This window comes from Saccopteryx bilineata, chromosome 10 (assembly GCF_036850765.1).
Source record: "Saccopteryx bilineata isolate mSacBil1 chromosome 10, mSacBil1_pri_phased_curated, whole genome shotgun sequence".
Taxonomy (NCBI): Eukaryota; Metazoa; Chordata; class Mammalia; order Chiroptera; family Emballonuridae; genus Saccopteryx; species Saccopteryx bilineata.
In genome coordinates, this window is record NC_089499.1 from 9,091,047 (window position 1) to 9,118,241 (window position 27,195).

A 27,195-nucleotide genomic window follows, 5' to 3' on the forward strand; every position below is an offset into this window, starting at 1 on the left:
AGGAAGTCACAAACCTGATTTTCCTTTCTCCAATACACTGCATTGTGTACTTCCTAAAGTGAAGGCTATAACTCAGTACAATGATTAAAATCAGGAAACTAACAATACAATACTACTGTCTAATATACAGATCTTATTTAATACTAAGACTCACCCCAATAATGTCTCTTATGATCCGGGGTCACGGGGCACGGTTCCTTGTCTCTAACCTGGAGACCGCCTCTTTAGTCTGGACAGTGTCTCGGGTTTTGTTTTCCACAACATAGACGTTTTTGAAAAGTTCAGGTCAGTTATTCTGTGAAATGTTTCTGACTTGGAGTTTGTCTAGTGTTTCCTTGTTACTAGATTCAGGTTGAGCATTTTGCAGGAATACCTCGGATGTCGTGTCCTCAGCACGTTATATCTGGGGACACACGGTGTTGATCTGTGTCGTTCCAAGCGCAGTTAACCATGATAATGTGGCCCAGGTCGTGTTTGCCAGGTTTCTCCTGAAGTGACCATTTCTCCCATTGTGATTAGTGTGTACCTTATAGTAATACTTGGAGATTAGGTTAATAACCTGTTTCTTTTAACAAATCTCTCACCTGTTAGTTGTAGCATTCATTGATAATTCAGGCAAGAATTACTTTATGATGCATGTATCCATAAATACTTCATATATAGTTCTACCTTACATACACCGAATCATGAGATAGCTATCCTTTTGCAACTTGCCTTTTCCACTCCACATTGCTTTTGAGGTTTTTGCCCGTATTGGCCCATGGAGTTGTCCAGATGGGGGGCCAAGCCAGCAGCCGGGGCCCCCGGGGCGGTATGTAAGGTGGCTTCGTCCGTCATCTGCCTGTTGTCTATGGCTGCTTTCATGCTACAGTGGCACAGTTGGGTTGTGACGAGACCATAGGCTTGCAAGCCCCAAATATTTACATCTGGCCCTTTCCAGCAAAAGATTGCTGACCCATGGTGTGGAGTATTCTGTTGTGTGAATAAACCGGTTTGTCTGTTGCCCTAGTGATAGAATAAGGCTGCGTCCACTTTCTCCACTGTTACAGCGTGCTGCCAGGAACACCCCGCGTGTCCTCTGCACACACAGTGTGTGACTCCCGCTAGGGCAGGTGCTGAGAATTGGAATTGCTGGGTTGTGGAGACTGGCCAGTTTTAAAATGCAATAGTTGTATGTTAAGGAGAAGATTCTTCTTAAATGAAAATGTGTTTGGCCTGCACTGTTGCAGACTAAACGGGCATTACCGTGCCGTCCTTGTGTTTCGGGGCTGTCAAATAGAACTCCCTGCAGTGGTGGAAACGCTCTGTGTGTGCCGCCTGTCCGCACCAGGTACTGAACTGGAGGCAGGCCTCCAGTGGCCGTGCACACCTAAGCACGGTGTGACCTTTGTTCCCAGGTTGACCGCTCCTTGTTCCTCACTAGCAGACCAGACTGTGGCAGGCACCAAAAGTGAAGGAATATTTAAGCCAGAAATTGGGACCTGTGTTCACTTAGCTCTGTTTGGCACTGGGAGGAAAGCCGCCATGTTTGAACTCTAGCGATGGAATGCCTTTGCTGCAGACCGATGTAAACGTGCCCTTTGGTGGAAACTGTTGGGTTCTGCCTTCTGGCACTGTCTGGGAGAGCACTGTCCCCTCCTCCATCGGTGTCCGTGTGCGTGTGGTCGCGTTTCCTGCTCTGACACAGGCGTGTGTGCTCTGCGGCCCCACAGGAGGACCCTGGCCCCCGGCTCCTCGGCCTACCTGTGGAAGCCGCCCAGCCGAAGCTCCAGCATGAGCAGTTTGGTGAGCAGCTACCTGCAGGTAATGACAGAGAGGCTGGAGCTTCCCTCGCTGTGGGGTCACCCGGGACGGGTCCTTGCCCCTCGCGGCTCAGGGTGATGTTCTCAGACACCGCTTGTTCCAACCGGAGCAACGCAAACCATCTGTTATACCCACTGTTTGCTAGAATCCAGGCTTCTATAACCACAGAGAACTTAGGCCTCTTAAAAAGTAAATTCTTTGAAAAGCTTTAGAAGTATTTGAAAAGAAGCGGTTTAACACTGGGGTTAAAAGCGACAGAGTCAAATCCTGATTGTCGCCTATAAACTGTGTGTCCCCAGGCAGATGACCAACCCTCTCGAATCTCAGCTCCGTCACCCGTACACTGGGGATCGTGACCATCACTGTGGTGGATGAGTGGTTGTGGGGCTGAATGAGGGAGGGCGTGACCCAGCAGGTGCTCAGTAAACGTTAGTGGGTAGGTTAGTTTTGTTGACTTGTTAGAAATGTGACTATTCACAGCTGTGTGTAGTTTTGTGGGAAAGAACACTGAAATTAATCCCAACAAAATAAAAATAATCAGCATTAAGAGTAGAAAACTGACTTTTTACCCTGTTTTGTGGTTTAATCATAGCAGGAATCGTGGGTGTAGTGCAGTGAACAGTAGTTTAACTTATTTAAGGGTCACCATTCGTTATGTTACCAAAGCTACAGGAGGCTGAGTGGGAAACACAGGTCTGAGTCTCGGGAGCCTGGGGGTGGCGTGGGCCTTCGGGGTGTGCTGTCGGCAGAGGCTGTGAGCAGGGGGTGCTCTTCCTCCGAATCGCTCGATGCTCTACCTTTAGGTCATAGAATTGCCATATTTTTACTTCTGTTCTCAAACTCTAAAGCTTTTCATAGTTGCCATGTAGCTTCATCTCAAAGCCACTTGTGTTTTGTTTCTCCTCCCCAGACTCAGGAAATGGCCGCCAGCTATGACCTGAGCAGCCCCTTGAACAACGAGGCACTGGAGGGCTTTGATGAGATGCGGGTGGAGCTGGACCAGCTGGAGGTGCGGGAGAGGCAGCTGCAGGAGCGCGTGCAGCAGCTGGACAGAGAGAACCAGGAGCTGAGGGCAGCTGTCTACTCGCAGGGGGAGCCGCTGCAGGGGAAGAGGGAGAGGGGTCGCTCCGTGGCCGCGGCCCAGGACAGCGGTCACCTCACTTGCGTGATGGCCCAGCTCCAGAAGCAGTGGGAGGTCACCCAGGCCACGCAGACCAGTGTGAAGGAACTGCAGGGATGCCTGCAGGCCCTGGAGCTGGGGGCCGCGGGGAAGGGGGAGGGCTACCACTCGGCCCTGCAGCGGCTGGAGTCCATGGTGCAGCTCCTGGCCCAGGGGCTCGAGGCCACACAGGACTTGCTGGGCAGGGAGAACCAGCTTTTAGCTCACGTTCCGGACCCGTCGGGCCAGGCTGAACAGAAGGCAGACGTGGCGCTGGACACAAAGGGACAGCAGCAGCTTGTCCCCGGCGCCTCCACCCCGCAGCTCGGGGAGCTGGGCGAGCAGCTCCGAGCCCTCGAGCGGGAGAGCGCCGAGGTCCAGGAGCTCAACAGGCACCAGAGCGCCCAGCTGGAGCGGCTGGCCGGCGAGCTGCAGCTGAAGGAGGAGGCCCGCGCCGGCCTGGAGCGCGTCGTCCGGGAGATGGCCTCGCTCCAGGAGGAGCTGTCTGGGAAGAGGAAGGAGGCGACCCAGTTCCGGCGGCGGCTACAGGAGGCGCTGGCCCACTTGAGCTCCATGGAGGAGGAGCTGATCAAGACGAGGCAGGTGGAGCAGCGGCAGCGGGACGAGAAGGAGCTGCTGCAGCAGGAGGCCAGGTCCCTGATGCGGCAGCTGCACCTGCTGGAGACGCAGCTGGCACAGGTGAGCCAGCACGTGAGTGACCTGGAGGAGCAGAACAGGCAGCTCAGCCGGGACAGGGACCACCTCAGCGAGAAGGTGGTGACCCTGGAGTGGCTTGCTGCGCAGGTGGCGAGCGAGGAGAGTGAGGCCCAGGCCCCCCAGGACGCCACCCCGCAACGGGCCAAGGAGCAGGGGGGCCTGCAGGAGGGACCGCTGGACGACTACACGATGCCAGCGAGCGACCGGGAGGAGGAGCTGCAGCAGGCCAACAGGGAGCTGGAGGAGAAGCTGCAGGCTGTGGCCGCACGCAACCAGCTCCTAGAGGACAAGCTGCAGGCCCTGCAGGCGGACTACCAGGCGCTGCAGCAGCGCGAGGCGGCCATCCAGGGCTCCCTGGCCTCCCTGGAGTCCAAGCAAGCCAGCATCCGGCACATGGGGGACCAGATGGAGGCCAGCCTCCTGGCTGTGAAGAAAGCCAAGGAGACCATGAGGGCCCGAATGGCGGAGAAGGAGGCCGAGTGCCAGCAGCTGCGGGAGCAGGTGGAGCAGAGCCGGCAGCTGGCAGAGGCCCGGGAAGGGGAGCGTAGGGCTTTGGAGAGCCAGTGCCAGCAGCAGGCCCAGCTGATCAAGAACCTGACAGCAGAGCAGGGCCCACAGGGGCTTGGCCCACCACCAGGAAGCACATCCCAGGAGCTCGCCGCCCAGCTGGCCCTGTCTCAGGCGCAGCTGGAGGTCCACCAGGGGGAGGCCCGGCGAGTGCAGGCTGAGGCGGTGGACCTCCGGGCCAAGCTCCAGGCAGCCCTGGGTGACCAGGAGAAGGTGCAGAGCCAGTTGAGTGTGGCCGAGGCGGCTCTGCAGGAGCACAAGGCCCTCGTGCAGCAACTGAAGGAGCAGAACGCAGCCCTCAACATGGCACACGTGCAGGAGCTGCTGCAGCACTCGGAGCAGGAGGGGGCGCTGCAGGAGGAGAGGGCCGAGGAGGCCCATCTGCGGATGGAGGAGGTGCAGGCACTACGGGAGGAGCTATCCCACGTCAGGTGCAGCTCCGAGGAAGCCCAACTGGAGCATGCCGAGCTGCAGGAGCAGCTGCACCAGGCCAACACGGACACCGCTGAGCTCGGCATCCGGGTCTGCGTACTGAGCGCGGAGAAAGAGCGGATGGAGGGGACCTTGGCATGCACTATCCAGGAGCTGCAGGATGCCAAAGAGGTGGCCTCACGGGAGCGAGAGGGCCTGGAGCGCCAGGTGGCGGGGCTGCAGCGAGAGAAGGAGAGCTTGCAGGAGAAGCTGAAGGTGGCCGAGGAGGCGGCTAGCTCGCTGCCTGGCCTGCAGGCCCAGCTGGCCCAGGCCGAGCGGCAGGCCCAGGGCCTCCGGGAGATGGCACACCAGGAGCTCGACACCCTCAAGTTCCAGCTGAGCACCGAGATCATGGACTACCAGAGTCAGCTTAAGGTAATCCTGGCCTTGCCCATCGGGCTGCACCTGTCCCCTGCGGCAGGACGTGATGGGCTCCTGACGGGGTGGGATGCACGTGGTATGGGAGGGTGCAGGCGTGTCCCAAGGGCTCAGGCAGACACGGTCCCATCCCGCGGCTGCAGCGCACAGCGTCCTCTCTGCAGGAACCTGCTAGGGGCACAGCGCTGGTGAGTAATGCCTCAGCCCAGAAGTCTAAACTCAAGGCCATTGCAGACGAGTTTGCCCACACAGAAATTTTTTTAAATAGTGGTCAGCATTTAAAGAGCAGATGTTTACAAATTCGAGTTGGGTGCTTCTTTTGCAATCTTGAGAGATCTCAAACCCTATTCCTTCATCCCCAGGTGGCAGTGGGGGCTGCCCAGTCAGGGACATGCATCCTTTGCTGTTTTCCTTGCAGTCCTTGCTGTAGTTACCCAGCCCTTTTGGGCATGTGGCTTTGAGACCCCTGCTGTAGCCTCAAGAACCTACTGCAGAATGCCAGCGACTCCTGGCAGCCTTGAGTCCTGCTTCTGGCTCCTTTGTCTCCTCAGGTGCCATTCTGATAGCAGGTGCAGTTGGAGGGAATTGACTCAGTTACCACAGGGCCCTTGGAGTAGATGAGAGCATGTGAGGGGACCGTGTGCCTTTGCTGCTGCACAAGGAAGGAGTTGAGAGCGAGGACAGCTTGGTCTCCAGTGCTCTCACCGGCCGGGTGTCCAGGTCTGTGCCCGTGGGCAGCTGTTGCGTTTGTTTCCAGATGAACTGCTGACCCTGTCACTCCATCCCACTGTCCCTTGCAGAGATGAAATTCTGAGTCTGGAGACCAAGCTAAGTCTGTTAGTAAGCTCGAAAGGATTTTGTTACCAATGGAGGCTGGAACATACTGAGTTTGGGGGAGAAATGAGAGGTAGCTTGTTTTTACCCGTTTGGAGGATGTAGCTGAGGGCATTTCAGAGCAAGGCCCCACCCCTGCGGTCCCTCTCTCGTCCTCTCCAGACGGCCAGTGAGGAGAGCAGGAACCTCAGGGACCAGCTCCAGGAACAGGGCTGGCAGCTGCAGGCCGCCCAGGCGGCGGTGGAGAAGCTGGAGGTAGGCCTGGCCCGGGGCGTGCGCTCCGAGAGCCCTGGTCAGCGGCTGGCCACCCGGGGGGGGGGAGGCCGGGGCGGGGGCCTCTGCCTGGTCATCTCCACTCCCGTGTGTGGACCTGTCAGGGAGATGGGATTGGTTTGGTTTTCACTGGACCATTGAAGGGCTCCCCACAGACGTCCAGTTCCCAAGCTGAACCTGTCATCAGTTCATTTGCAGACACCCTGAGTTTGTGTCATGGTCCTTTTCTGCTCCCTGGACAGCTGACTGGAGCTGCCAGGTGTGTTTTCCACCCCTGGCAAGAAATAAGTGTCCTTCTTCGTCAGCTCTGCACGCATTCTCTAAGTCAGGGACTGAGCCGAGCAGGCACGGGGTGGCACCAGCACTGGTGTTCAGGGCAGTGACTTATTTTAAGCGAACCCTCCTCCCTTGCCACCTCACCCCACCCTGGAGATTCTGATACTGCCACCCCTCCAACCACCACAGCCAGTTGCAATTGATGCTTCAGGGACATAGTTACAAATCACGGGAGTGTGTCACACTCCACAAACCCAGAACAAAGCTTCTTGGCCTCTTGACCTTAAAAACAAACAAACAAGCAAAAGCCCCTCCAGTTAGAAGTGCCCCAGCCAGATGGGGTGGCGAGCACAGCAGTCCCTGTGGCGTCGTCTGGCACGTGCTTCTGCGAGCTGAGTGTCTGCTCCCTGCTGTCCTGTGCCAGGCTGCCCGGGCGGACGTGGGCGAGCAGCTGAGCCGTGCCAGCACCCAGCTCTCGGAGTGCCAGGCCGCCCTGCTGAAGAAGGATGAGGAGGGGGCCGCCCTGCGCAGAGACCTGGACAGGTCAGTTCCCCGGCCCTCCCCGTGGCCGTGGTTGTCTTCAGGGAAGTGGGTGTGGGGCTCAGTCCTTTAGAAAGTCAGCCGCTCATATGAAATATGAAATGAAAGAAGTCTTCTTTTTTTTTTTTTTTTTTTTTGAGAGAAGCCACAGACTCGGGGAGTGCTTGTGCCCAAAGCATGCCACCGAGAAGCCGGCCACCCGCCTCTCGCAGCCCTGCAGACCGCAGCGCCTTCTCCTGACTCCACTGTGGTGTCTGGCGTGGCGTATTTCAGTTCAGTAACGTCCTGTTTTGCAGAGATGAACAGGAAGTAAAGTTGAGATGTAATAATGGTAGTAATAACAGCAAACACTTAAATAATACCTGAAATGGAGCAGGCACCATTTTTAAATACTTCGCCTCTAATTGCCCATTTAATCCTCCCAATGGTTCGATGAGGAGAGCGTTGTTTATGCTCATTTTATAGGTGAGGGAAATGGGGCTTGAGAATTAAGCTGCCCCCCCCCCAGAGTCAGACAGCGTGTGAGCAGTGGTGGTAGGATTGGAGCCCAGACACTGGCTGCAGAGTCTGTTTTCTCAGTAACTACCCTAAATATACATAGGCAGATAGTTTTGTGGTGTTTTACTCTGGGTACTGGTGTGTATGCGTGTGTGCGTGCCTTTCCCCCTCTGGACATGACTCGAGTCTTCCTCATTTCCACTGTGGTAGCTGTGGGGTCCTCCCAGGCTTGTCCTGAGGAGTGAGTGTCCGGGGCCCGGAGCAGCTCGGGTTCCTGCAGCCTCTCTGGTGCTGTGTCTGCGGAGAGCACGCCGTGCTGTCACCCTGTCACCTCGCAGTGTGAGCCCCATGTGGCCAGCACCCAGGCTTCCCGAGCCTCCAAGCCTTCGGGTGTGGGGGCCACCTAGAGTGGTGAGCGTGAACCCTCCGGCTGTGATGGGCCACGCTAGGCCTGCCGCAGCCTGATTAGAACAGGTGTAGCCGGAGATGCTGGGACCAAACTGTCTGTGTGCCCCTTGCAGGGGCAGGCACCCCAAGTTGTGCCAGTGGTTTCTCTTTTCCCCTACCACCCCTCCCCTCCCCTCCCCCCACCCTCCTTCAGGGCCCGGCCCGGCCCAGCAGGAGGTCAGAGCAAGTTCAGTGACCATGTGCCTTTCTTCTCATCTGACTTTCAGAGTTCAGATCCTAGCTGGCTGCCGTTAGCCAGGTCACGATCACATGACAATTTAAATAGAACTTTCTAAGTTGCCGACATATATATTTTTTAATGTTATAATGTGGTTATTTGTGAAATCTCAGCCATTATTTTAGCTGCTGAAAGTTACATAATCCATCTGCCTAAGAGTGGACTTTGTTGTTATTCATTGTGTGGATAAACCGTGGCGGTGTGTGTAGACCCATGAAATCATTCTGGCGGACAGTATCTAGTAAACAGCCTCCTGACGACATCATACTGGACATGAAAAGGCTGGAGGAGACGCACATGGATTTGTCACTGTGGAGGCCTCTGTTTACTGGAGCCTTTACAAACATGTTGTGGGGCCTTGGAGTCTCAGAAGACCACTACCTTGGGCGTAGCTGGCTAAGAGTGGGGTGGGCAGGTGGCACGCCTGGCCATGCGGATTGCATGCCTGCTGTGTGCCCAGCACTGTGCCCTGTGTCCTCCATGTGGTCACCTCCGGGTGACCCTCTGTCCCGACTCCTTCTCCATCTCGCAGCTAACCCCCTCTGTCCCGACTCCTTCTCCATCTTGCAGCTAACCCCCTCTGTCCCGACTCCTTCTCCATCTTGCAGCTAACCCCTCTATCCCGACTCCTTCTCCATCTCGCAGCTAACCCCCTCTGTCCCGACTCCTTCTCCATCTCGCAGCTAACCCCCTCTGTCCCGACTCCTTCTCCATCTCGCAGCTAACCCCCTCTGTCCCGACTCCTTCTCCATCTCGCAGTAACCCCCTCTGTCCCGACTCCTTCTCCATCTCGCAGTAACCTCCTCTGTCCTGACTCCTTCTCCATCTCGCAGCTAACCCCCTGCACTAGCTGCTGAGCCTTGCCCTACAGGCTCCTCTCATATCCTCAGGCCCTGCCCAGAGCTCAGCTCAACCTGGCTGCCCCTAGTGACCCGACGTGACCTGTGTTCCCAGAATGCCCTTTGTATCGGGGGTGTGTGTGGTGTGCGAGGGGAGTCTTCCCGGCCGGGGGGCGCAGTACCTGTGAGCAGGTGGGGCCAAGAGGCTCTCCCTGGGAAGGGGAGCCGCTGGAAGGCGGCGGGCCCGCGTGAGAGTCCGGCTAGCCGCAGGCACAGGGAAGCCGGAGGGACAGGTCATCAGGAAAACGTGCCACTCCTCCACCAGGACCCAGAAGGAACTTGAAGAAAACATGACAAAAATGCAAGAGTATAGCAGCAAACTGTGCCAGGAGGTGACCGAGCGGGAGAAGAGTGACCGGAAGATGCTCGCAGACTTGGATGACCTGAATAGAACCAAGAAGTACCTGGAGGAACGGCTGATAGAGCTGCTCAGGTGAGCGCAGGGCGGACAGGCGGCTGCGCCTTCCGCCCAGGCTTGGTTTCCTTTAAAGAAATGCAAGGGTTCTTAAGAGACTCTTCAGGGGAGCGCCCCCCCACACACACACGCTCATGTACAGGCTCTGCCCAGGCCCTCGGCAGCCTCGAGTGGATCTCAGTGTCCCCACTAGTGCTCACAGGGTGTGTGTTTTATAGTACTGTGTAATTATTCTCAGAATCTCCGTGCTTAGCCACAAGAATGACAATAAGTGATGTTCAACGTTTTATAGACTTTCCCCTCCCCTTTCCCTCTCTCTTGAGCCCCCTTCCCATCTCCATCACCCTCCCCCCCCCCCGGTGCCAGGGTGCCCAGACCCCGCACGGAGCAGACTGCTGATGTGCATGTGTGTCCGGTGGGAGGAGAGCGGGGGCACGGCCTGCTCCCTCTGCCGATTGCTGCCACGCAGGCATCGAGCCCGGAGTAGCCGCCTTAACGCTTAGAAGGTGGAAGTCTTAATTTTTATGTGAAATTGTCCTAACTTTTAAACACTAGCGAGTCATTAAAATTTTTTAATACTTACAGCAAATTTCAAATACACAAAAATAGAGTGGCATAACACACCCCTGTGTACGTCAGACCCCGCCTCAGCATTATTCAACTCGGGGCCCGCCTGGTGTCCTCCGGAGTCCCACCCATTTCCCTGCCTCCCCAGATTATCCTGAAGCATATTCCAGACGACATTTCACCCTCCAGTGTTTTAGAACATATCACGACACTTTAATCAATTGCAATATCATCACCACACTTACAGATTAACTATTTATATAATCCTCGTATCAAGTTTCTAGTCAGTTCTAAAACTTTTTCAGCTGCCTTACAACTTTTTCTCAGCAGGATCTAAATGAGAGCCACACAGTGCATGCTGATATTTTTCTCGGATCTCTTTACTCTGCGGGTTTCCCCACCATCTCTTAACTTTTTTTTCCACCAGCAATTTACTTTGGAAGAAAACAGGTCGTTTGTCTGGTCAAGTTTCCGTAGCCTAGGCTTTGCTGATTGCATCCCCATGGTGTCATCTAACGTGTTCCTCCAATCTTTGTATTTCCTGTGAATGATAGACCAGTGCTTCTCAACCCTGACTGCACATTAGAATCACTAGGGGAGCTGTTTAAAAAAAACACAACACTATGTTCAGCACCCCCCCACCCAGACCAACAAAATGAGAAGTTCTGGGAGCAGGCTCCAGGCGGGAGAGACCAGAGCTGAAATCACTGCCCAAGTACAGGCTTGCTCAGATTCACGTTCAGTCTTTTGGCCAGAACACTTCACAGAATCTGCTTCTAGTTCTGGGTCTGTCCTGTGAGAGCCACATCTATCTGATTAGCCTTTGCTTCACATGTTAGCAGCCGTAGATAAGCATTGCTAGATCAAATCATTCATCTGGGGTTGCAAAATGGTGATATTAAATTAGAACTAAAATGGAAGTTTCATTTTTTTTCTTTTTTTCTTTTTTTTTTTTTTTTTTTGTATTTTTCTGAAGCTAGAAACGGGGAGAGACAGACTCCCACATGCGCCCGACCGGGATCCACCTGGCACGCCCACCAGGGGCGACGCTCTGCCCACCAGGGGGCGTCGCTCTGCCGAGACCAGAGCCACTCTAGCGCCTGGGGCAGAGGCCAAGGAGCCATCCCCAGCGCCCGGGCCATCCTTACTCCAATGGAGCCTTGGCTGCGGGAGGGGAAGAGAGAGACAGAGAGGAAGGAGCAGGGGGGGGGGGAGGAGAAGCAAATGGGCGCTTCTCCTGTGTGCCCTGGCCAGGAATCGAACCCGGGTCCCCCGCACACCAGGCCAACGCTCAACCGCTGAGCCAACTGGCCAGGGCCTAAAGTGGAAGTTTCAAAACTTTGCCCCTGTGTCGATTTGCAGACTTGGAACTCGAGGCCTTTGTGACCTCTGAGCTTAGAGACCTCCCGAGGTGTCTTTCAGACTTGTTTCCTGGGGTGACCACCATCTCTCGGAGGAGCAGGGCCGACGAGCGTCCCCTCAGATTGCAGGCTGGGGAGTCTTTGTTGTGTTGCAATGATCAGTCGTTGCTTGAACCATAAACCGTAAAAACATGGAGGCCCTGAGCACACGTAAAGTTTGAGTGGGCAGTGAATTTGTGGTTCTTGGGCTCACAGCACACAAGCTGTCATGTCGTTGTGACAGCTCATGGTAGCTTAAATTCCCAGCGGCCTTGTGCACTGTCACTTAGACACCTGAGCAACATGTCACCCGTGTTCATGCTGGCGTTCTTTGCGGTTGCCAGAGCCCTCTGAGTACATCCTGGGCCACTTGTGGACCCTCTCGTGAGTAGTGCCAGGGAGGGGCCTGCCCTTGGGACCGAGGAGACCACGAGTGGGGTGTGCTTCAAGGTGGAAGTGAGTTTTCCTTCTGACTCTTGGGACATTGGAGTCAGTCTCTTACAATGAATCTGGGATAATTCGTTTCCACAGACCTTTCTCTTTTCTAACGTGGCTTTGTCCCAGGGACAAGGATGCGCTCTGGCAGAAGTCCGACGCCCTGGAGTTCCAGCAGAAGCTCAGCGCGGAGGAGCGGTGGCTCGGAGATGCGGAGGCGAGCCACTGCCTCGACTGCAAGCGGGAGTTCAGCTGGATGGTGCGGCGGCACCACTGCAGGTCGGCGGCCCGGAACTGGAGGCCGCAGCCCGGGCGGGCCTGGGTGCTGGGGCTGGCAGCCTGCGAGGACAGCAGTGGGCAAGGGGCAGTACTGGGCAGGGTCAGAGCAGGACACTCGGGGACCCCTGGAGAGGAAGAGTGTCATACAGACGTGTGGCTGGCGTCGGGGAGCCACGGGGGTGTGGAGCACGCGGAGACCAGCAGCCCCGGGCCGCCCTCGGCCTGCAGGGACCAGAGGGGAAATGGTATTACTGCAGCCCAAGGGGAGTGGGGGCCAGGCTTCCCTGGAGGAACTCAGAGCAGAGACCCCCTCCGGCCCAAAGGAGGGTAGGCAGAAGTGAACCTTGGTTTGTGAGCAGAGCACAGAGGTGGCATCAGCCCAGGCTGAGGAGCGGCTGCCGTCTCTCAGGGCCTCGGCCACACGCTAATCCTCGTGTCAGTGCGGGTGGTGTTGGCCACACGCTTTACCCCCGCTTCCCATGACCTTAGGAAGCGAAGCATCCTCCCACTTAGCTCACCAGGATGGCCTATTGGAATCCTATCACATGGGCCTGAAGGCCACACTGTGAAGTGGGACGGTGCCAGGTCTGACGAGAGCCAAACAGCACCCAGAACCCGACAGTCCCGTTCCGGTGCTGAAAGATCACGGGCCCACCGCCGCCGTCCTCACCGCCCGTGCTCATTTGGTCCCCAGGGTATGTGGCCGCATCTTCTGCTACTACTGCTGCAACAACTACGTGGTGACAAAGCACGGGGCCAAGAAAGAGCGCTGCTGCCGCGCCTGCTTCCAGAAGCTCAGCGAGGGCACCGGCTCCCCGGACAGCACCAGCACCAGCACCAGCACCAGCCTGGGGTGGCCCAGCCCCACCCTGTCGCCGGCCGCGGCTGGGCTCCAGGCCACCGGAGGCCCAGGTCAGGCTCCCACTGCAGCCCTCCGCGTTCCCCAGGGCGCCCTCCATGCCTACCACTGCTGCCCTGGCCAGTTAGCTGTCACAAGCTCGATTCCGTGTTTTCCAAACCGAGGTGATAAAAATGTAGTGCCACAAATTTGAGACTTTCTTTTTGATGTTTTTAGGATCGAACAGGAATTGAAAAGGGAATAACTCTCTCCTGATATGATTCAGTGTTGTAAACATGAGCTCTGTGTCCCTGTTAGCTCGCGTGCAACCAGGAGACTGTGCCCCACACTTGGGAGACGCTGTCTCCTGCAGCCTTGACCCTGACTTTCACCCTCTGTCCCAGAGTGACCAGAGGCCGGAAGAGGACTGTACTCCACACTTGGGAGACGCTGTCTCCTGTGGCCTTGACCCTGACTTTCACCCTCTGTCCCAGAGTGACCGGAGGCCGGAAGAGGACTGTACTCCACACTTGGGAGACGCTGTCTCCTGTGGCCTTGACCCTGTCTTTCACCCTCTGTCCCAGAGTGACCGGAGGCCGGAAGAGGACTGTACTCCACACTTGGGAGACGCTGTCTCCTGTGGCCTTGACCCTGTCTTTCACCCTCTGTCCCAGAGTGACCAGAGGCCGGAAGTCACGACTGGAAACACCTGCATCCTTTTCTCGCTTCCCGTGGCTCACATTCTCTCAGTGGCGATGGGGGGAGGGATGTTCTCCTTCGTGTCCTTTCACTTGGTGCAGTAAAAGGAAGTGGGACTTGGGGCCCGCTGCTCCTGCTCCTGCTCCTGCTCCAAGGACGACCCAGCTGGCCGGCGCAGGGGCCCTCCTGGGGGCTGGCCTGCGGGTGCGCCGGGAGGCAGAGCAGACAGGCCAGGGCAGAGTGAGTCTCATCTCTGCGTCCTGCGCTGGGGCCTGCTGGCTTCTCCGTGGCCTCTGCCTGGGTCCAGGGCCGCCGGCCACCAGAAGGAGCCAGTTCCTCTTTTGTTCAGCTCGACCATCAAGGAGGGCCGCACGCCCCACTGTCCATCTTGGCTACAAAGAGCTGCTCGGGGGTCAGGGAGTGTGCTTTGCACAGCTTTAGTATTTCTTCACATCTTTTGCTCATTTAAAATTTTCTTTTAATTCTTGAATTTGATTCCTTTATATACTCTGGATTGAAGTTATTTACAGATATGCATTTTACAAATATTCCCTCCTAATCTATATATATAGCCTATACTTTCATTTTCTTTCTTTTTTTTTTTTTTTTTGTATTTTTTTCTGAAGCTGGAAACGGGGAGAGACAGTCAGACAAACTCCTGCATGCGCCCAACCGGGATCCACCCGGCACGCCCACCAGGGGCAACGCTTTGCCCACCAGGGGGTGATGCTCTGCCCCTCCGGGGCATCGCTCTGCCGAGACCAGAGCCACTCTAGCACCTGGGGCAGAGGCCAAGGAGCCATCCCCAGCGCCCGGGCCATCTTTGCTCCAATGGAGCCTTGGCTGTGGGAGGGGAAGAGAGAGACAGAGAGAAGGGGGGGGGGTGGAGAAGCAAATGAGCGCTTCTCCTATGTGCCCTGGTCGGGAATCGAACCCAGGTCCCCCGCATGCCAGGCCAACGCTCTACCTCTGAGCCAACCGGCCAGGGTTACTTTCATTTTCTTTCAAAGAGCAAAAGTTTATAACTTTGATAGAGTCCAGTCTATAAATTTTTTTCTCATAGATCAATTTTTTTTCCTTTGTGTATCACATGCATCTTTGCTTAACCCAAAGATTCAGTTTTTTGTTTTTTCTTAGAAGTTCTGTAGTTTTAGTTTGCACGTTTGGGCCTGTGATCCATTTTAAGTTTATTTCTGTATAGTGCAAACTGTTCATAGAGATTCATATACTTTTTTGCATGTGGTTGCCTAATTGATTCAGTACCATTAGTTGGAAAGTGTGTTCTTTTGGTATAGAATTACTTTTATGGCTTTGTCACAAATCAATTGAGTCTTCTAATCCATGGACATAGTATAACTCTCCACTGATTATGGCCTTTTTGATTTGTCTCAATGGGTATCAGTTTGGGTCCTGATACCCATCTGTGGCTAGGTCTATACAAAGGAGCCAGTCCCTGTCCCCTTTTCCAGCCTGAGCCTCAACCTCTTCCTTACGTCGACTTCAGACAGGAGGAAGTATGGATATGTGCTTCCCAGTAGCCATGTAGCAGGACCCACTGGGAGCTGATAGCTCATGTGAACTGACTCTTTCTGCCCTGAGTCACTGGCAGTGGTTCTAGAGACAACGGAGAGTGGCACTGTGTCAGAGTGCTGAGTCACTGGCAGTGGTTCTAGAGACAACGGAGAGTGGCACTGTGTCAGAGTGCTGAGTCACTGGCAGTGGTTCTAGAGACAACGGAGAGTGGCACTGTGTCAGAGTGCTGAGTCACTGGCAGTGGTTCTAGAGACAACGGAGAGTGGCACTGTGTCAGAGTGCTGAGTCACTGGCAGTGGTTCTAGAGACAACGGAGAGTGGCACTGTGTCAGAGTGCTGAGTCACTGGCAGTGGTTCTAGAGACAACGGAGAGTGGCACTGTGTCAGAGTGCTGAGGTCACTGGCAGTGGTTCTAGAGACAATGGAGAGTGGCACTGTGTCAGAGTGCTGAGTCACTGGCAGTGGTTCTAGAGACAATGGAGAGTGGCACTGTGTCAGAGTGCTGAGTCACTGGCAGTGGTTCTAGAGACAACGGAGAGTGGCACTGTGTCAGAGTGCTGAGTCACTGGCAGTGGTTCTAGAGACAACGGAGAGTGGCACTGTGTCAGAGTGCTGAGTCACTGGCAGTGGTTCTAGAGACAACGGAGAGTGGCACTGTGTCAGAGTGCTGAGTCACTGGCAGTGGTTCTAGAGACAACGGAGAGTGGCACTGTGTCAGAGTGCTGAGTCACTGGCAGTGGTTCTAGAGACAACGGAGAGTGGCACTGTGTCAGAGTGCTGAGTCACTGGCAGTGGTTCTAGAGACAACGGAGAGTGGCACTGTGTCAGAGTGCTGAGGTCACTGCTTTTGATTTTTGATATTTCCTGTCTCCTCTTTTGTCTGTCTTCCTTCCTCCCTCCTTCCCTGTCCTTCTGTCTTTTCTTCTTTATTTTTCTGCCTCAGACATGCCATCACATTTTCCATGACATATGCAAGAGAGTCCTTGTGGGTGGGAGATGGGCATAGGAGCATGCATGCAACGTCCTTGAGCGGCCGGTAGACAGGGCCGGGCACAAGTCTGCTGGTCAGAAACACAGTGGTCGCTGCAACTCCTAGAGCCTGGCAGGATCCTTCATACCCCACCCCAGTGGGCTGGCATGAAAATGCAGGGCAGGTGGATCAGGTTTTGAAGAGGGCTGAATAGGTAGTATCTTACCGCCCCCCCCCCCCCAGATGGTTTTTGGCACTTTTCCCCTCTGCACAGTGGACCTCAGAGACTGTGTAAGAGCTTAGAACCTCTCGGCCCTGCCTGAAGGGCTTGGGAGAAATCTCAGAAGCTGTATGTTCAGTGTCACCTGTGGTCCCCACGCGGCTTTTCTGGTGTGTCCAGCAGCCATGCCTCGCACCTCTGGACAGACAGCTGTCCGTTGGGTGAGCACTTGCAGTGCGTCCTGGTGGCATGTCCTGCATGGCTGCACTTCCTCTCCCTTCCTGAGGCCCCCTCCCCGTCTTCTGCGTAACCCGTGTGTTTCTCTTCTCTCTGACCTGCCCCTGCGGTCCAGGCACAAACACCGACCTCAGGTCGCCAGACGACGCCGTGTTTGACATCATCACGGACGAGGAGTTGTGTCAGATACAGGACTCCAGCTCCTCCTGGCCTGAAACCCCCAACGAAACCGACTCTCTTGACCCCAGTGTGGCCGAACAGTGAGTAGCCGTCACCTCCTCCTGAGTGCTTATTCTATGCCTGGCCTTTCTGCTTTGTAACCAGAGGGCCAGGAGGTGGACTGGCTGTATTTGCTGAGGGGAAGGGGCCTCACTCGGGGCAGTGCTCGGATGGGAGCCCCTCAGAGAGCACCAGGACTCGGGGCAGTGCTCGGATGGGAGCCCCTCAGAGAGCGCCAGGACTCGGGGCAGTGCTCGGATGGGAGCCCCTCAGAGAGCACCAGGACTCGGGGCAGTGCTCGGATGGGAGCCCCTCAGAGAGCACCAGGACTCGGGGCGGGCGGTGTCTGAGCCTGGGCGGAGCCCTCCCGAGAGCGGCAGTGGGCCCTGATTTCAGCGTTCAGGCCTTTCTTGGCTTGGGCAACGATGTTAATCTGCTCTAGCTCCCATAACAGCATATCACAGGCGGGTGGCCTCCCACAGTTCTGTAGACAGCAGTCCAGATCAAGGTGTCCAGAGTTTGGCTTCTTCTGGGGCCTCTGTCCCTGGCATGCAGACCTTGGCTGTGCCTCTTCACCTGGTTGTCTGTGGCCAACTCCTCCGCTTACAGGAACAGCTCTCAGGGTGGACCAGGGCCCCCCCAATGGTCCCATGGTAACTACACTCTTCACAGCCTTAGCCCCAGGTACAGTCAAGTTACATTCGGGAACACTGGGGTTAGGACATTCACGGGAGTGTGATTGGCATTCACGCCCAGGAGCGCGGCCCCTGCTGTGCCACGCTCAGCCGTGCTCAGCGACATGCTGCCCTTTATAAAATGTGTTCATCCTTCAGGGTGGCCACCGAGGCCGTGAGATCGGAAGCTGGGAATTCGTTCCTCTTGTCTTGGGTAGATGTGTTGTCTCAGAAGTCCCTTTAGCTCCCAAGAAGTCTTCTCGGGGTCCAGTGTCCTAGAAGCAATAAATGTATAGGCAGGTCTGTTACCCTGCACTCTGTGGAACCCAGGGACCTTTCCGCTCACCCAGCCTGTGCCATGCCCATCGCTGGCGTCTGTTTTGCTCGTAGTCAGGGATCCAGCCCCTCGAACTGTCCTGATGCTGCGATGACAGCGGACACCGCGCAGGGCATCCCTTAGCGCAGGGGTCCCCAAACTACGGCCCGTGGGCCGCATGCGGCCCCCTGAGGCCATTTATCCAGCCCCTGCTGCACTTCCGGAAGGGGCACCTCTTTCATTGGTGGTCAGCGAGAGGAGCATAGTTCCCATTGAAATACTGGTCAGTTTGTTGATTTAAATTTACTTGTTCTTTATTTTAAATATTGTATTTGTTCTCGTTTTGTGTTTTTACTTTAAAATAAGATATGTGCAGTGTGCATAGGGATTTGTTCATAGTTTTTTTTATAGTCTGGCCCTCCAACGGTCTGAGGGACAGTGAACTGGCCCCCTGTGAAAAAAGTTTGGGGACCCCTGCCTTAGCGTTTCAGCACGACCCCCTCCATTTTCTGGTCTAGCTGTACCCACAAGATTTGTGTAGAGAGTTGTGCCAGTTTTTAAACATATGCAATGACTGCACCACGTGCCACCATATGAAGTGTCAGGAGGCTGTGCCATAGGAGCCTCAGGAAGAGAGCGGTGTCCCTCTGTGGCAGCCTTGCCTGCTGCTTCTCAGCCCTGGAGTCTGGCTCGAGCGCAGTGTCTACAGCAGGGGTTCCCAAGTTTAAAACAAGTCAAAAACCAGGAAGCTCAGAGACTATGGGAGCTGTAGGGTCCAGATATGTGTGAGCATCCCGGACAGGAAAGTTCGAGAAAGAAATCAGCAAGTCTGAAGTCAGAAGTGATCGAGGAGGAGAGACTGTGAGTCAGTCCGCGGGGAAGCGAGGCTGCTCGGGGGCCCTGCTGTAGAGGGCGCCTGTCGGCATCGTCCCTGCACCGGCAGCTTTCGAACGCGGCCCAGCTTTCACATATGGCCTTCGTGGGCTGGGGTCTGATAGCCGTCACACTCCCAGTGAAGGTGCCGAAGCCACCAGAGGCCAAGACACTTGCTCAGGTCACATGGCTGTAAGTGTCAGAACGCGGCTGTGAGCCCAGGGCGCCTCCCTCCAGTCCTCGGGCTGAGGCCTCGTTGAACATACAGCTTTCTCCGCCTCCCCATTGCCCCGTCTGCTTCCCAGGATCCTGCCCGCCTTCCCCGTGCCCACACAGTCTTAGGGCTGACAGAGTTGTCCGTCTTGCCCCTCCTGGTAGTGATGGGACAGGAAGGAGCCCCCAGACCCATGCTCAAGGAGACTGGCAGGATGCAGCCGCCCCCCGGGGACAGTGGTCCTCAGGCACACGGCCCAGAGCTAGAGAGGGGGCAGGAGGCAGGAACACAGCCCCGTCCTCGGGCAAAGGGTGACTCTTCAGAACCCGTCCAGACGTGGCTGTGTGCCGCCTCCCACAGCCAGCCAGGCCTGCCCTCAGCCAGCCCCACCGGTGGGTCTGAGTTCCCGGGTGGCAGGCGGAGAGGGAGAGAAAGTTCCGTCAGGCTCCGGTGACCCCTTGGCCTCTGCTCAGCCTCCCCCAGTCATGGCTTCCTGGGGGCCAGGCCTCCCCTTCTGATTACCGGATGAACGGACTGTGGCCATGAAGAGCTGGAGCTCCAGACTCAGACACCTGGCCAGACGCTGACCCTCCACCCCGGGCTCCCTGGCTCTGGGCACGACACCCCCTGAACTGAGTTCCCCACCCCTGTGCAGAGGAGACCGGACAGCACCCTCCCGCGGGTTCCTAGGCGGGGAAGAGAACGTGAGTCCGGCGCCCCGAGCCCAGTGCGGCCCGGGAAGCCTTCCCGGGAGGTGTGCTGTTTCCGTGATGTTCCACCGGCTTTGCGTGTCGGGCTGCGCTGTGCCTGACTCCTGCCTGTCCCGGGCCCGGGCCCGGGCACCTAGGAGCCCACTGGGCTTCCAGGGAAAGTCACTCCCCAAGTGTCCAGGTGACACGGGGTCCTCGGGTTATGACAGTCTTGACATATGATATTGCAAGTTTACAAAACTCACTCCCATAAAAATTTTTAAAAATTGAGACGTGAGTGTTTCGGCTTACGCCGTGAGCATCGTACTTACGGACCACGTGGGCGAACTGGTTCAGTTGCACAGTGGAAGAATACGCAGTACAGTGTACAGTACCATGTATTCATGTCCTTTTCCTCCTCCTGTGGCACACTTGTGTTCTCATGTTCTAGATTATGATTTTACAGCTGTGTTAGGATAGATGACCTAGGCTAGGCTAGGGTGTGTTTCAGCTTACACCAAAACTCGGGTTACGTCACTGTCATAGGAACTTTCAAACTGTGTCATAACCCAAGGACCCCTGTACTGAGCTTGCACTCCCCCACAGAGACGGTCCCTACACACAGAGCGTCTTTGCTAGTAACTGCGTTAGAAGTGCTGCTTTGTGGTCGAATGCTTTGGGGAGCTGTGGTGGGTTCTTTACCAACCAGGAGATTTGATTCCTGATAGCGCAGAAACGAAATGAGAACAGGATATGGTGATAATGGTTAAGGTTAGAAAGCCACCTTGTGCTTGGGTTAACCCAGTATCTGCCTTTGTATGAGGAACGCTGGCAGGGACCTTGGGCCCATCAGCTGCACGAAACCTCTCTTACCAACCTTTGAGGACAGAGAGGGAGTTCTTCACTGGGGTCCTCGCTGTGCCGTGTGAGCTTGGCCAGAGACCGGTCTCTCTGAACTAGCTTCGTCATCTGCGGAGCGGTGTTGGCAGTCGCCGTGAACCACAGACGGGGCACGTGGCAGGGGGTGCTTCCTTGAGAGCCCCGTGAAGGAGAAGGCTAGAGCGAGCGCCCTGCCCGCTCCTGGGCCTCGTGGTCTTTGCTGGGCCCACCCCTCCACCAGGGGCACCATTCCTCAGTGCGGAACGCTCACGGAGACCACCCGGGTTCCCTTCGGGTAACCTCTGGAATCAGGGTCCCCGTGTTCACACAGGACAGTGTGTCGTCCATCTATGTCCTCTAACAAGTGTTGGAAACGTGGTCGGAAGGAGCCCTTTCTTTACCTTCACACCCTGAGGCCATACCCGAGGCAGAGTGGACTCAACCAGGGTCCACACCCAGGCGGCCCCCGGCCCCCAGGCCTCCTGTAGGATGTGCTGGTGCGCGTGAGCAGAGGGGAGAGCCGAGGCAGGAAGAAAAGCCGGCCCAAGGTTGGGAACTTCGGCTTCACAGTCTGTTGTGTGAATGGAATAAAGTCAAGTTGTAAAAGCCCTGTGATCTACGTGGGCTGTGTCATCGTCTGTTGCCAATGATTGGTGTTGCTAGTTCTTTCTTTTTTAAAAAAAAATATTGGGGCGACACTGGTTAATGAGATTATTATACACTTCAAGTGTACAATTCTGTAATACATCATCTGTATATTGGACTGGTGCTCTTCACCCAAGGTCTAGCCTCCTCCCGCCACCATGTTTGACGCCCTTTCCCTTCCGCAGCCTCGCCCACACCCCTTCCCCTCTGACCACCGCCTGACTAGTGTCTGTGACTGTCAGTTTTTTTGTTTCTTTTGTTCATTCACTTGTTGCTTTCTATTTTATATCCCACATGTGAGTGAAATCATGACTCTGTCCTTTTTCATCTGACTTCTTTGCTTAGCCTGGTTCTCTCCAGATCCATCCATGCTGTCACAAATGGCAGTATGCCATCTTTTCTTCTGACTGAGTAATAATTGCCGGTTTCTGTGAGAAGGGACATAACCTCCGCCACTTTGGAGCCCTCCTAGCCGTGAACGTGAGCTGTGCTAAGTGTCGTGTGCGCCGTCCCAAGTCCACAAGCCAGCCCAGGGAGGAGGGAGTGCTGGGGCCCATGTGTCACCAAAGCAAAAGCGGCAAAGAGATAACCAACTGGTCTTACCTACTAGTGGGGGGCAGAGCTGGGATTCAACCTAAACCTCAAAGCCACGCCGTTCAGCCCGTTCTGGCAGCTTCCCTGCAGTCTCTCCCAGCTAGTGGCAGCTGGTTCTGATTCGGTGAGGGGTTTGTGACGCATGGACCAGACCTATTGAGCAGGTAGTTAGGATCTGATAAACACTCACTAGTGTCTGACATTTAACACTCTGCCGCATCCTGTGACCACATTGTGAAGGTTAAACAAATGCACGCATCTTCGACAGGAGGTCGGAAACCACAGAGCAGGAGCTGGGTGGTTGTGATTGGTCCCTTTCGCTTCCTGGCTGAGCGGTGCCCCGAAAGCTCGCTTCTAACTCACTTCTTGTGCTCTGGGCCCGCAGATGGTCTCTTTTGATGTATTCCAGGCACACCACATTAAAGTAGAAGGTGCCGAGGGATAAAAGTAGTCTGTAGACTTAAAAAGTTTTATTTCTTAGTCATGAAAATCATAATGCTGTTTTGATATTTGTGTGTAAGAGTTATATATACATATCTATACAGAGAGGATTTGTTACATCTACATGTGTAAGAGGCACCGGTGATTCAGGGTTTAAATGAGCAGACCCACCAAAGAACCCGTTTCAGAAACACTCTGTAGATTCACGCTAGTCTTACACTGTGCTGTGCAGTTTTCTAGCATTCTGTGGACTGTCGGAATTCTCAGCCAACTCGTTTGATTCGGCCCGTTCATATTCCCTGGTGCCAGTCCTTCCAGGATCAGTCACAGAGAACAACAGCATCGGCCCGGGGTGGGGCAGGACCTGACCCTGCTGGCGAGGTGCCGGTGACGAGGTCTGAGCCACGTGGGCCAGCATGTGTCCATGACTGCTGTCACCTCCCCAGCCTCCCAGAACATAGGAGTTCAGATGCCACCGGCTGTCGGCAGCGTTGCTGGTCATGCTGCCCTCTGCAGCCCTGTCTCAGTCTCAGTGAGGGAGGACCGGCGGCCTTGGAGTCACACGTGTCCCCTGGCATCAGAACACTTCGGGACGAAGGAAGGAAACCTCTCACGGTTGTAGACTGCCTTTTGAGCTTCAGGGCTGGGTGAGCTATAGGACAGAACAGATGTGTTCGTGCCTGAGAAGAAACATTCTGCGGCAGCTGCAGCATTTGCTTACTTCTCCATTGAAATGCACGGTCTTTACCTGTAGAATCATGCTAACCAGTGTCACCCAAAAAAATAAGCCAAAGAAAAAGAAAATGCACAAGCGGTGATCAAAGCCTTTCTCGTCACACCCAGAGGACACAGCCACGCTGCTGTGAGTTCCTGAGGAGCCGCTGCAGGCCTACAGCTGGAACATGCTGGTGGCCTCCGCGTGGTGGGAGGCCGAGCACGTCTTGGAAGTGTCCTCTGAAGACTTCCACTGGCTTGAGACCCCCAGGTAAGGGAGGCAGCCGATGTCTTTCACGAGCTTCCAGAAGTTCTTCCGGAACTTCAGGCCGACAAAGGCGTAGAGCACCGGGTTGAGGCAGGCCCGCAGGTAGGCGACGGCCTCCGTCACGGCCACGGCATAGTGGAAGCTGGTCATGGTGTGGTACTCCCAGCTCGTGCTGCCGACGAGCTTCACGAGGTTGAAGGGCGTCTGCGTCAGCAGGAACACGGCCAGCACCAGGAAGATGATCTTGAGAGACTTGTGGTTCTGTAAGCCCCGGACATGAAGCAGGGTCCTGATGATGAATGAGTAGCAGACAACCATGGCAAGCAGGGGCAGGAAGAACCCCAGGGTCATCTGGGTGGCAAGAACCACAGTGGAAATGTTGTGGTAATTGCAGATGCACTTGTCGTGTTGGTAGACATCGCCATAGAGGATCTGTGGCAGGGACACCAGCAGGGACACCAGCCAGGCGGACAAGCAGATGGCCTTGCCCCAGCTCATCCGCTTGGCCTTCTGGTTGTAGGCCTTGGTGGCCCGAACCACCGCCATGAAGCGGTCCACAGTGATGCAGACGAGGATGAGCATGGACGTATAGAAGTTCAGGGTATAGACGCCCAGCAAGATCTTGCACAGGATATTGCCAAAGACCCATTCGTGGATGCTTGCATAGGCCCAGAAGGGCAAGGTGCAGACAAACACCAGGTCAGCCAGGGGCAGGTTCATCAGGAACACGTCCGTCAGGCTCTTCAGCCTCTGGTAGAAGATGTAGATGACCAGCACCAGGGAGTTCCCCACCAGGCCGCAGACGAACACCACGAGGTACATGCTGGGCAGGAAGAGCCTGCGGAACTCCAGGAAGTGCCTGTGCCGCTGGCTCTCGTCGCCAGAGACGTTGGAGGTCCTATAGTCAACATAGTCGTCGTCGTCGGTGGCCATGCCGCTTGCTCTGCTGCACACCTGTGAGTCAGAAACAGAATTTGTGTCTGGGGCTGAGGGCTCACCACCGCAGCCCACACTGCTCAGCTCCATACAGCGATCCGGCCGGTCCAGCACACGAGACAGCCAGTTCAGACGGGGCACGGAATTCCTCATTAGTCCTACAGTTCGCGGGGGCTCCCCCGTCCGGGATACTACCCGCATTCCACACAACCCTGTGCTGACTTTGAAGTCAAAGGGCACCTGTGGCACCACGGGGACAGTGCCCTTGGGCAGAGCAGCACAGCAGGGCCGTCTTCAGCTGCCCGCGCCTCACAGCACCCGGAGGGCCCATCCAGTGCCCCATTGGTTATTAAATGAGACCACTGAACTACGTACCCACCGTGACACCTAAGGCATGTGTCCCCCTGCGGGGGGCCACCACCAAGGAGACTGGACACAGGGGGCGTCTGAGGGTGGCCAGGACTTCTCCTCCTGGTGGCCCTTCCCTCCTGCCCTTCCTCGCCCTCGGTCACACAGACTGAAGGAAAAACAAGGCATAGAAAAGCCCATGGCTGCCCAGCACTTAGGCTGAGCTGGCCCCGACCAGGGACTGAGGAGTTGTCACACCCCAACCCCAACTTTCCCCCTTGTCACCTGTCACAGTTAGGACATTCTGATGACTTCTCAACCTTCAGGCATCTCTTAAAAAGTAGATTTCCCAAGAAGGGAACATGGCTGTGGCTTTCTTAACCAGCAGTTCAGGCTGAGAGGTCTCCTTTCACAGATGGGGCCCGGTTGAAATGGGAGGCCAGCCAGGTGGGGGGGGCCAGCCGGGGGGGCCAGCCAGGTGGGGGGGCAGCCTTGCGGGGAGTCTGGGAGCAGAGCCCAGCGAGCTGCCCTCAAGTCCTCCAAGGCTGGCACTTCCCTGTGACCCTTCTCTTTGCCCCGTGCCCCTGCCGAGAACACAAGCAGGACACAGAGGTGATGTCACCGTGCTGTGGACACGGGCCCTCGCGGCACCTCGGCCTTGCAGAGCCAGGCACTGCCCACAGGTTCGCAGACCCAGTGGCACACAGGCAGGACACAGAGGCGATGTCACCGTGCTGTGGATACAGGCACCCGCGGCAGCCTCGGCCTTGCAGTGCCAGGCACTGCCCACAGGCTCGCAGACCCAGTGGCATACAGGCAGGACACAGAGGCGATGTCACTGTGCTGTGGATACAGGCACCCGCGGCAGCCTCGGCCTTGCAGTGCCAGGCACTGCCCACAGGCTCGCAGACCCAGTGACTCCTTGCCAGGGACCCGGGGCCATTCCCTGCCCATCCCTCGAGAAGATGGGCTTTTGGAGTTTTTTTAACTGAAACATGAGTATTCTTTATTGCACGTTTCAAAATTGGAAGGAGGAAGGTATTTGGTTTAGCAAAGTCAAAAGATCAACTGACCAGACCAGGGCATATAAAAGGAGACATCTCTCCTGATCTACTCAGTTTCCCTGACTGGAAGTGGCATGGGCCCTGGTGCTGCCCCCTCTGTCTTTCCTGAGGACCAGGCGCCCTTCCTTTGTAGGGAGGACTGTGCCTCTGGGGTGAGACTGCTCAGTAAAACGTCCCTGCGCCTGCGCCACAGATGTGAGCTCTCTGAGTGACGGGCCCCGGGCCTCACCCGCTCTCCCAGCTGCTGGGTTAGGTAGGTCAGATGCCAGGTGTGTGCGTGTTACTCCTTCGCGTGGGGACAGAAACTTTGCTTTCATCTTTTAGAATGTGAGAGGGGTGGTGTTGCTTTCCTTAAGAGTAATGTCAGATCTCCATTATTGCTTGACATACTGTAGACTTTCTTTTCAACCCTCCTGTTTGGTGTTGCTGGATCCTTACACTAACATTAAGCGTTTCCTCAAAGGGCCTGTGCAAATTCACTAGTGATAATAACACTTTAATAGTGTGCTAACAGATTGGGGCCTCACCGTTCTGTGCAGACAGTATTAAACATTACTTTCCCTTCTAGAAATGTGAAAACCATTTACTTCTATAACTGAAGTTCTAAGTTGATTTTTGAACATTAAAAAAGTAATATATATATGCAACTTCAGAAATAGTATAAATGTCTGATAATAAAAAATAAGCAAATTATAATTCAAACAAAGTAGAGTATAACTAATGTTTAGAAAGTGCTTTTAATATTCTGCAAAGTGTAATACACGTAAATTCCTCCAAAGGGTGTAAGCACAAAATTAGCATTGGCTGAATAAGAGACAGAAATAGCGAATCATCATTGTTCTCAACCTTGGATTATAAGCCCCTTTGAGAGTCGTGGAAGCTGCACACCGTTTCCTCAGAAACAGGTCCCCACACTCCTGCAGTTCTGGTGTTCATGAACCCTTTGCCTCTGTCACATACTGTATTCGATGACCTTAGTTCACTTCTGGCTGGTGGAATTGGGCAACTTATTTCCCTTTATATTTTCCAAAATTTCTACAGTGTTGTATTGAGACAAGCAAGTAAACCAAATTCTGAGGTAGCAGCCGGTCTTACTAACTGCCAGACACCAAACAGAAAGGTTCTTCAGTGAGCAGACGCAGGCAGTGACTCCTTACCCGGGGGGTCTGGTTAGGCCAGTGCTCCCAGGACCATTAGTTTACAAGCACTGCCTGCACTCTCGGGCGTGCTTGGTCATTTTCACAGCCCTCTGACCCCCTGCAGCAAGCAGCAGAGATGGAATTTGAGCCTAGAGAGGTTGCGCTCTAAAGCCTGGGCATCTTTACACCAAACTGCTTCAGGCAGGATTCTGAGAGCCCTGTCTTTTTACCTATAAAGAGGAAGGCAAATGACTCACCCGCCGGAGTGCTGTGTCAGTTCGGTCCAGAGATGAGCTGTGCTCAGCAGCAGGTCTGCCTCTCCCTCTCTGTGATGTGGTCCATGTTTCCGCTGAGTAGTTTTGAAGAACCCTAGGCTTGTGATTGGAAGAGACCCAACCCATCTTGCTGCTCAGGATCCACATGACCAGCCTGCACCCATGTCATGTAAGGTCTCAGATAGAAAGCTGTGGCTCTGCCACTGCGAACCCC

The 27,195-nt window shown here is 55.3% G+C and overlaps 2 protein-coding genes across 8 annotated transcripts in view; one reads left to right on the forward strand and one right to left on the reverse strand.

The window, feature by feature from the left end:
* The window catches only part of FYCO1 (FYVE and coiled-coil domain autophagy adaptor 1), a 79,471-nt gene that overhangs the window by 23,528 nt on the left and 28,748 nt on the right, over nucleotides 1-27,195 (forward strand). For 6 of the 7 annotated variants that reach the window (XM_066245641.1, XM_066245638.1, XM_066245637.1 and 3 more), the window contains 8 exons: nucleotides 1,713-1,803; nucleotides 2,714-5,092; nucleotides 6,092-6,184; nucleotides 6,903-7,021; nucleotides 9,366-9,533; nucleotides 12,047-12,196; nucleotides 12,891-13,108; nucleotides 16,809-16,953. In XM_066245641.1, the coding sequence (XP_066101738.1) occupies nucleotides 1,713-1,803; nucleotides 2,714-5,092; nucleotides 6,092-6,184; nucleotides 6,903-7,021; nucleotides 9,366-9,533; nucleotides 12,047-12,196; nucleotides 12,891-13,108; nucleotides 16,809-16,953 (3,363 nt within the window). Of the gene's footprint in view, nucleotides 1-1,712; nucleotides 1,804-2,713; nucleotides 5,093-6,091; nucleotides 6,185-6,902; nucleotides 7,022-9,365; nucleotides 9,534-12,046; nucleotides 12,197-12,890; nucleotides 13,109-16,808; nucleotides 16,958-27,195 lie in introns of those variants that run through there. The other variant, XM_066245642.1, reaches the window with a different exon arrangement.
* CXCR6 (C-X-C motif chemokine receptor 6) lies at nucleotides 22,287-27,107 on the reverse strand. Its single transcript, XM_066244755.1, is given in 4 exon segments — nucleotides 22,287-24,173; nucleotides 26,964-27,019; nucleotides 27,022-27,070; nucleotides 27,072-27,107. Coding segments are annotated over 4 exon segments (1,188 nt in total). The 3' UTR covers nucleotides 22,287-23,126.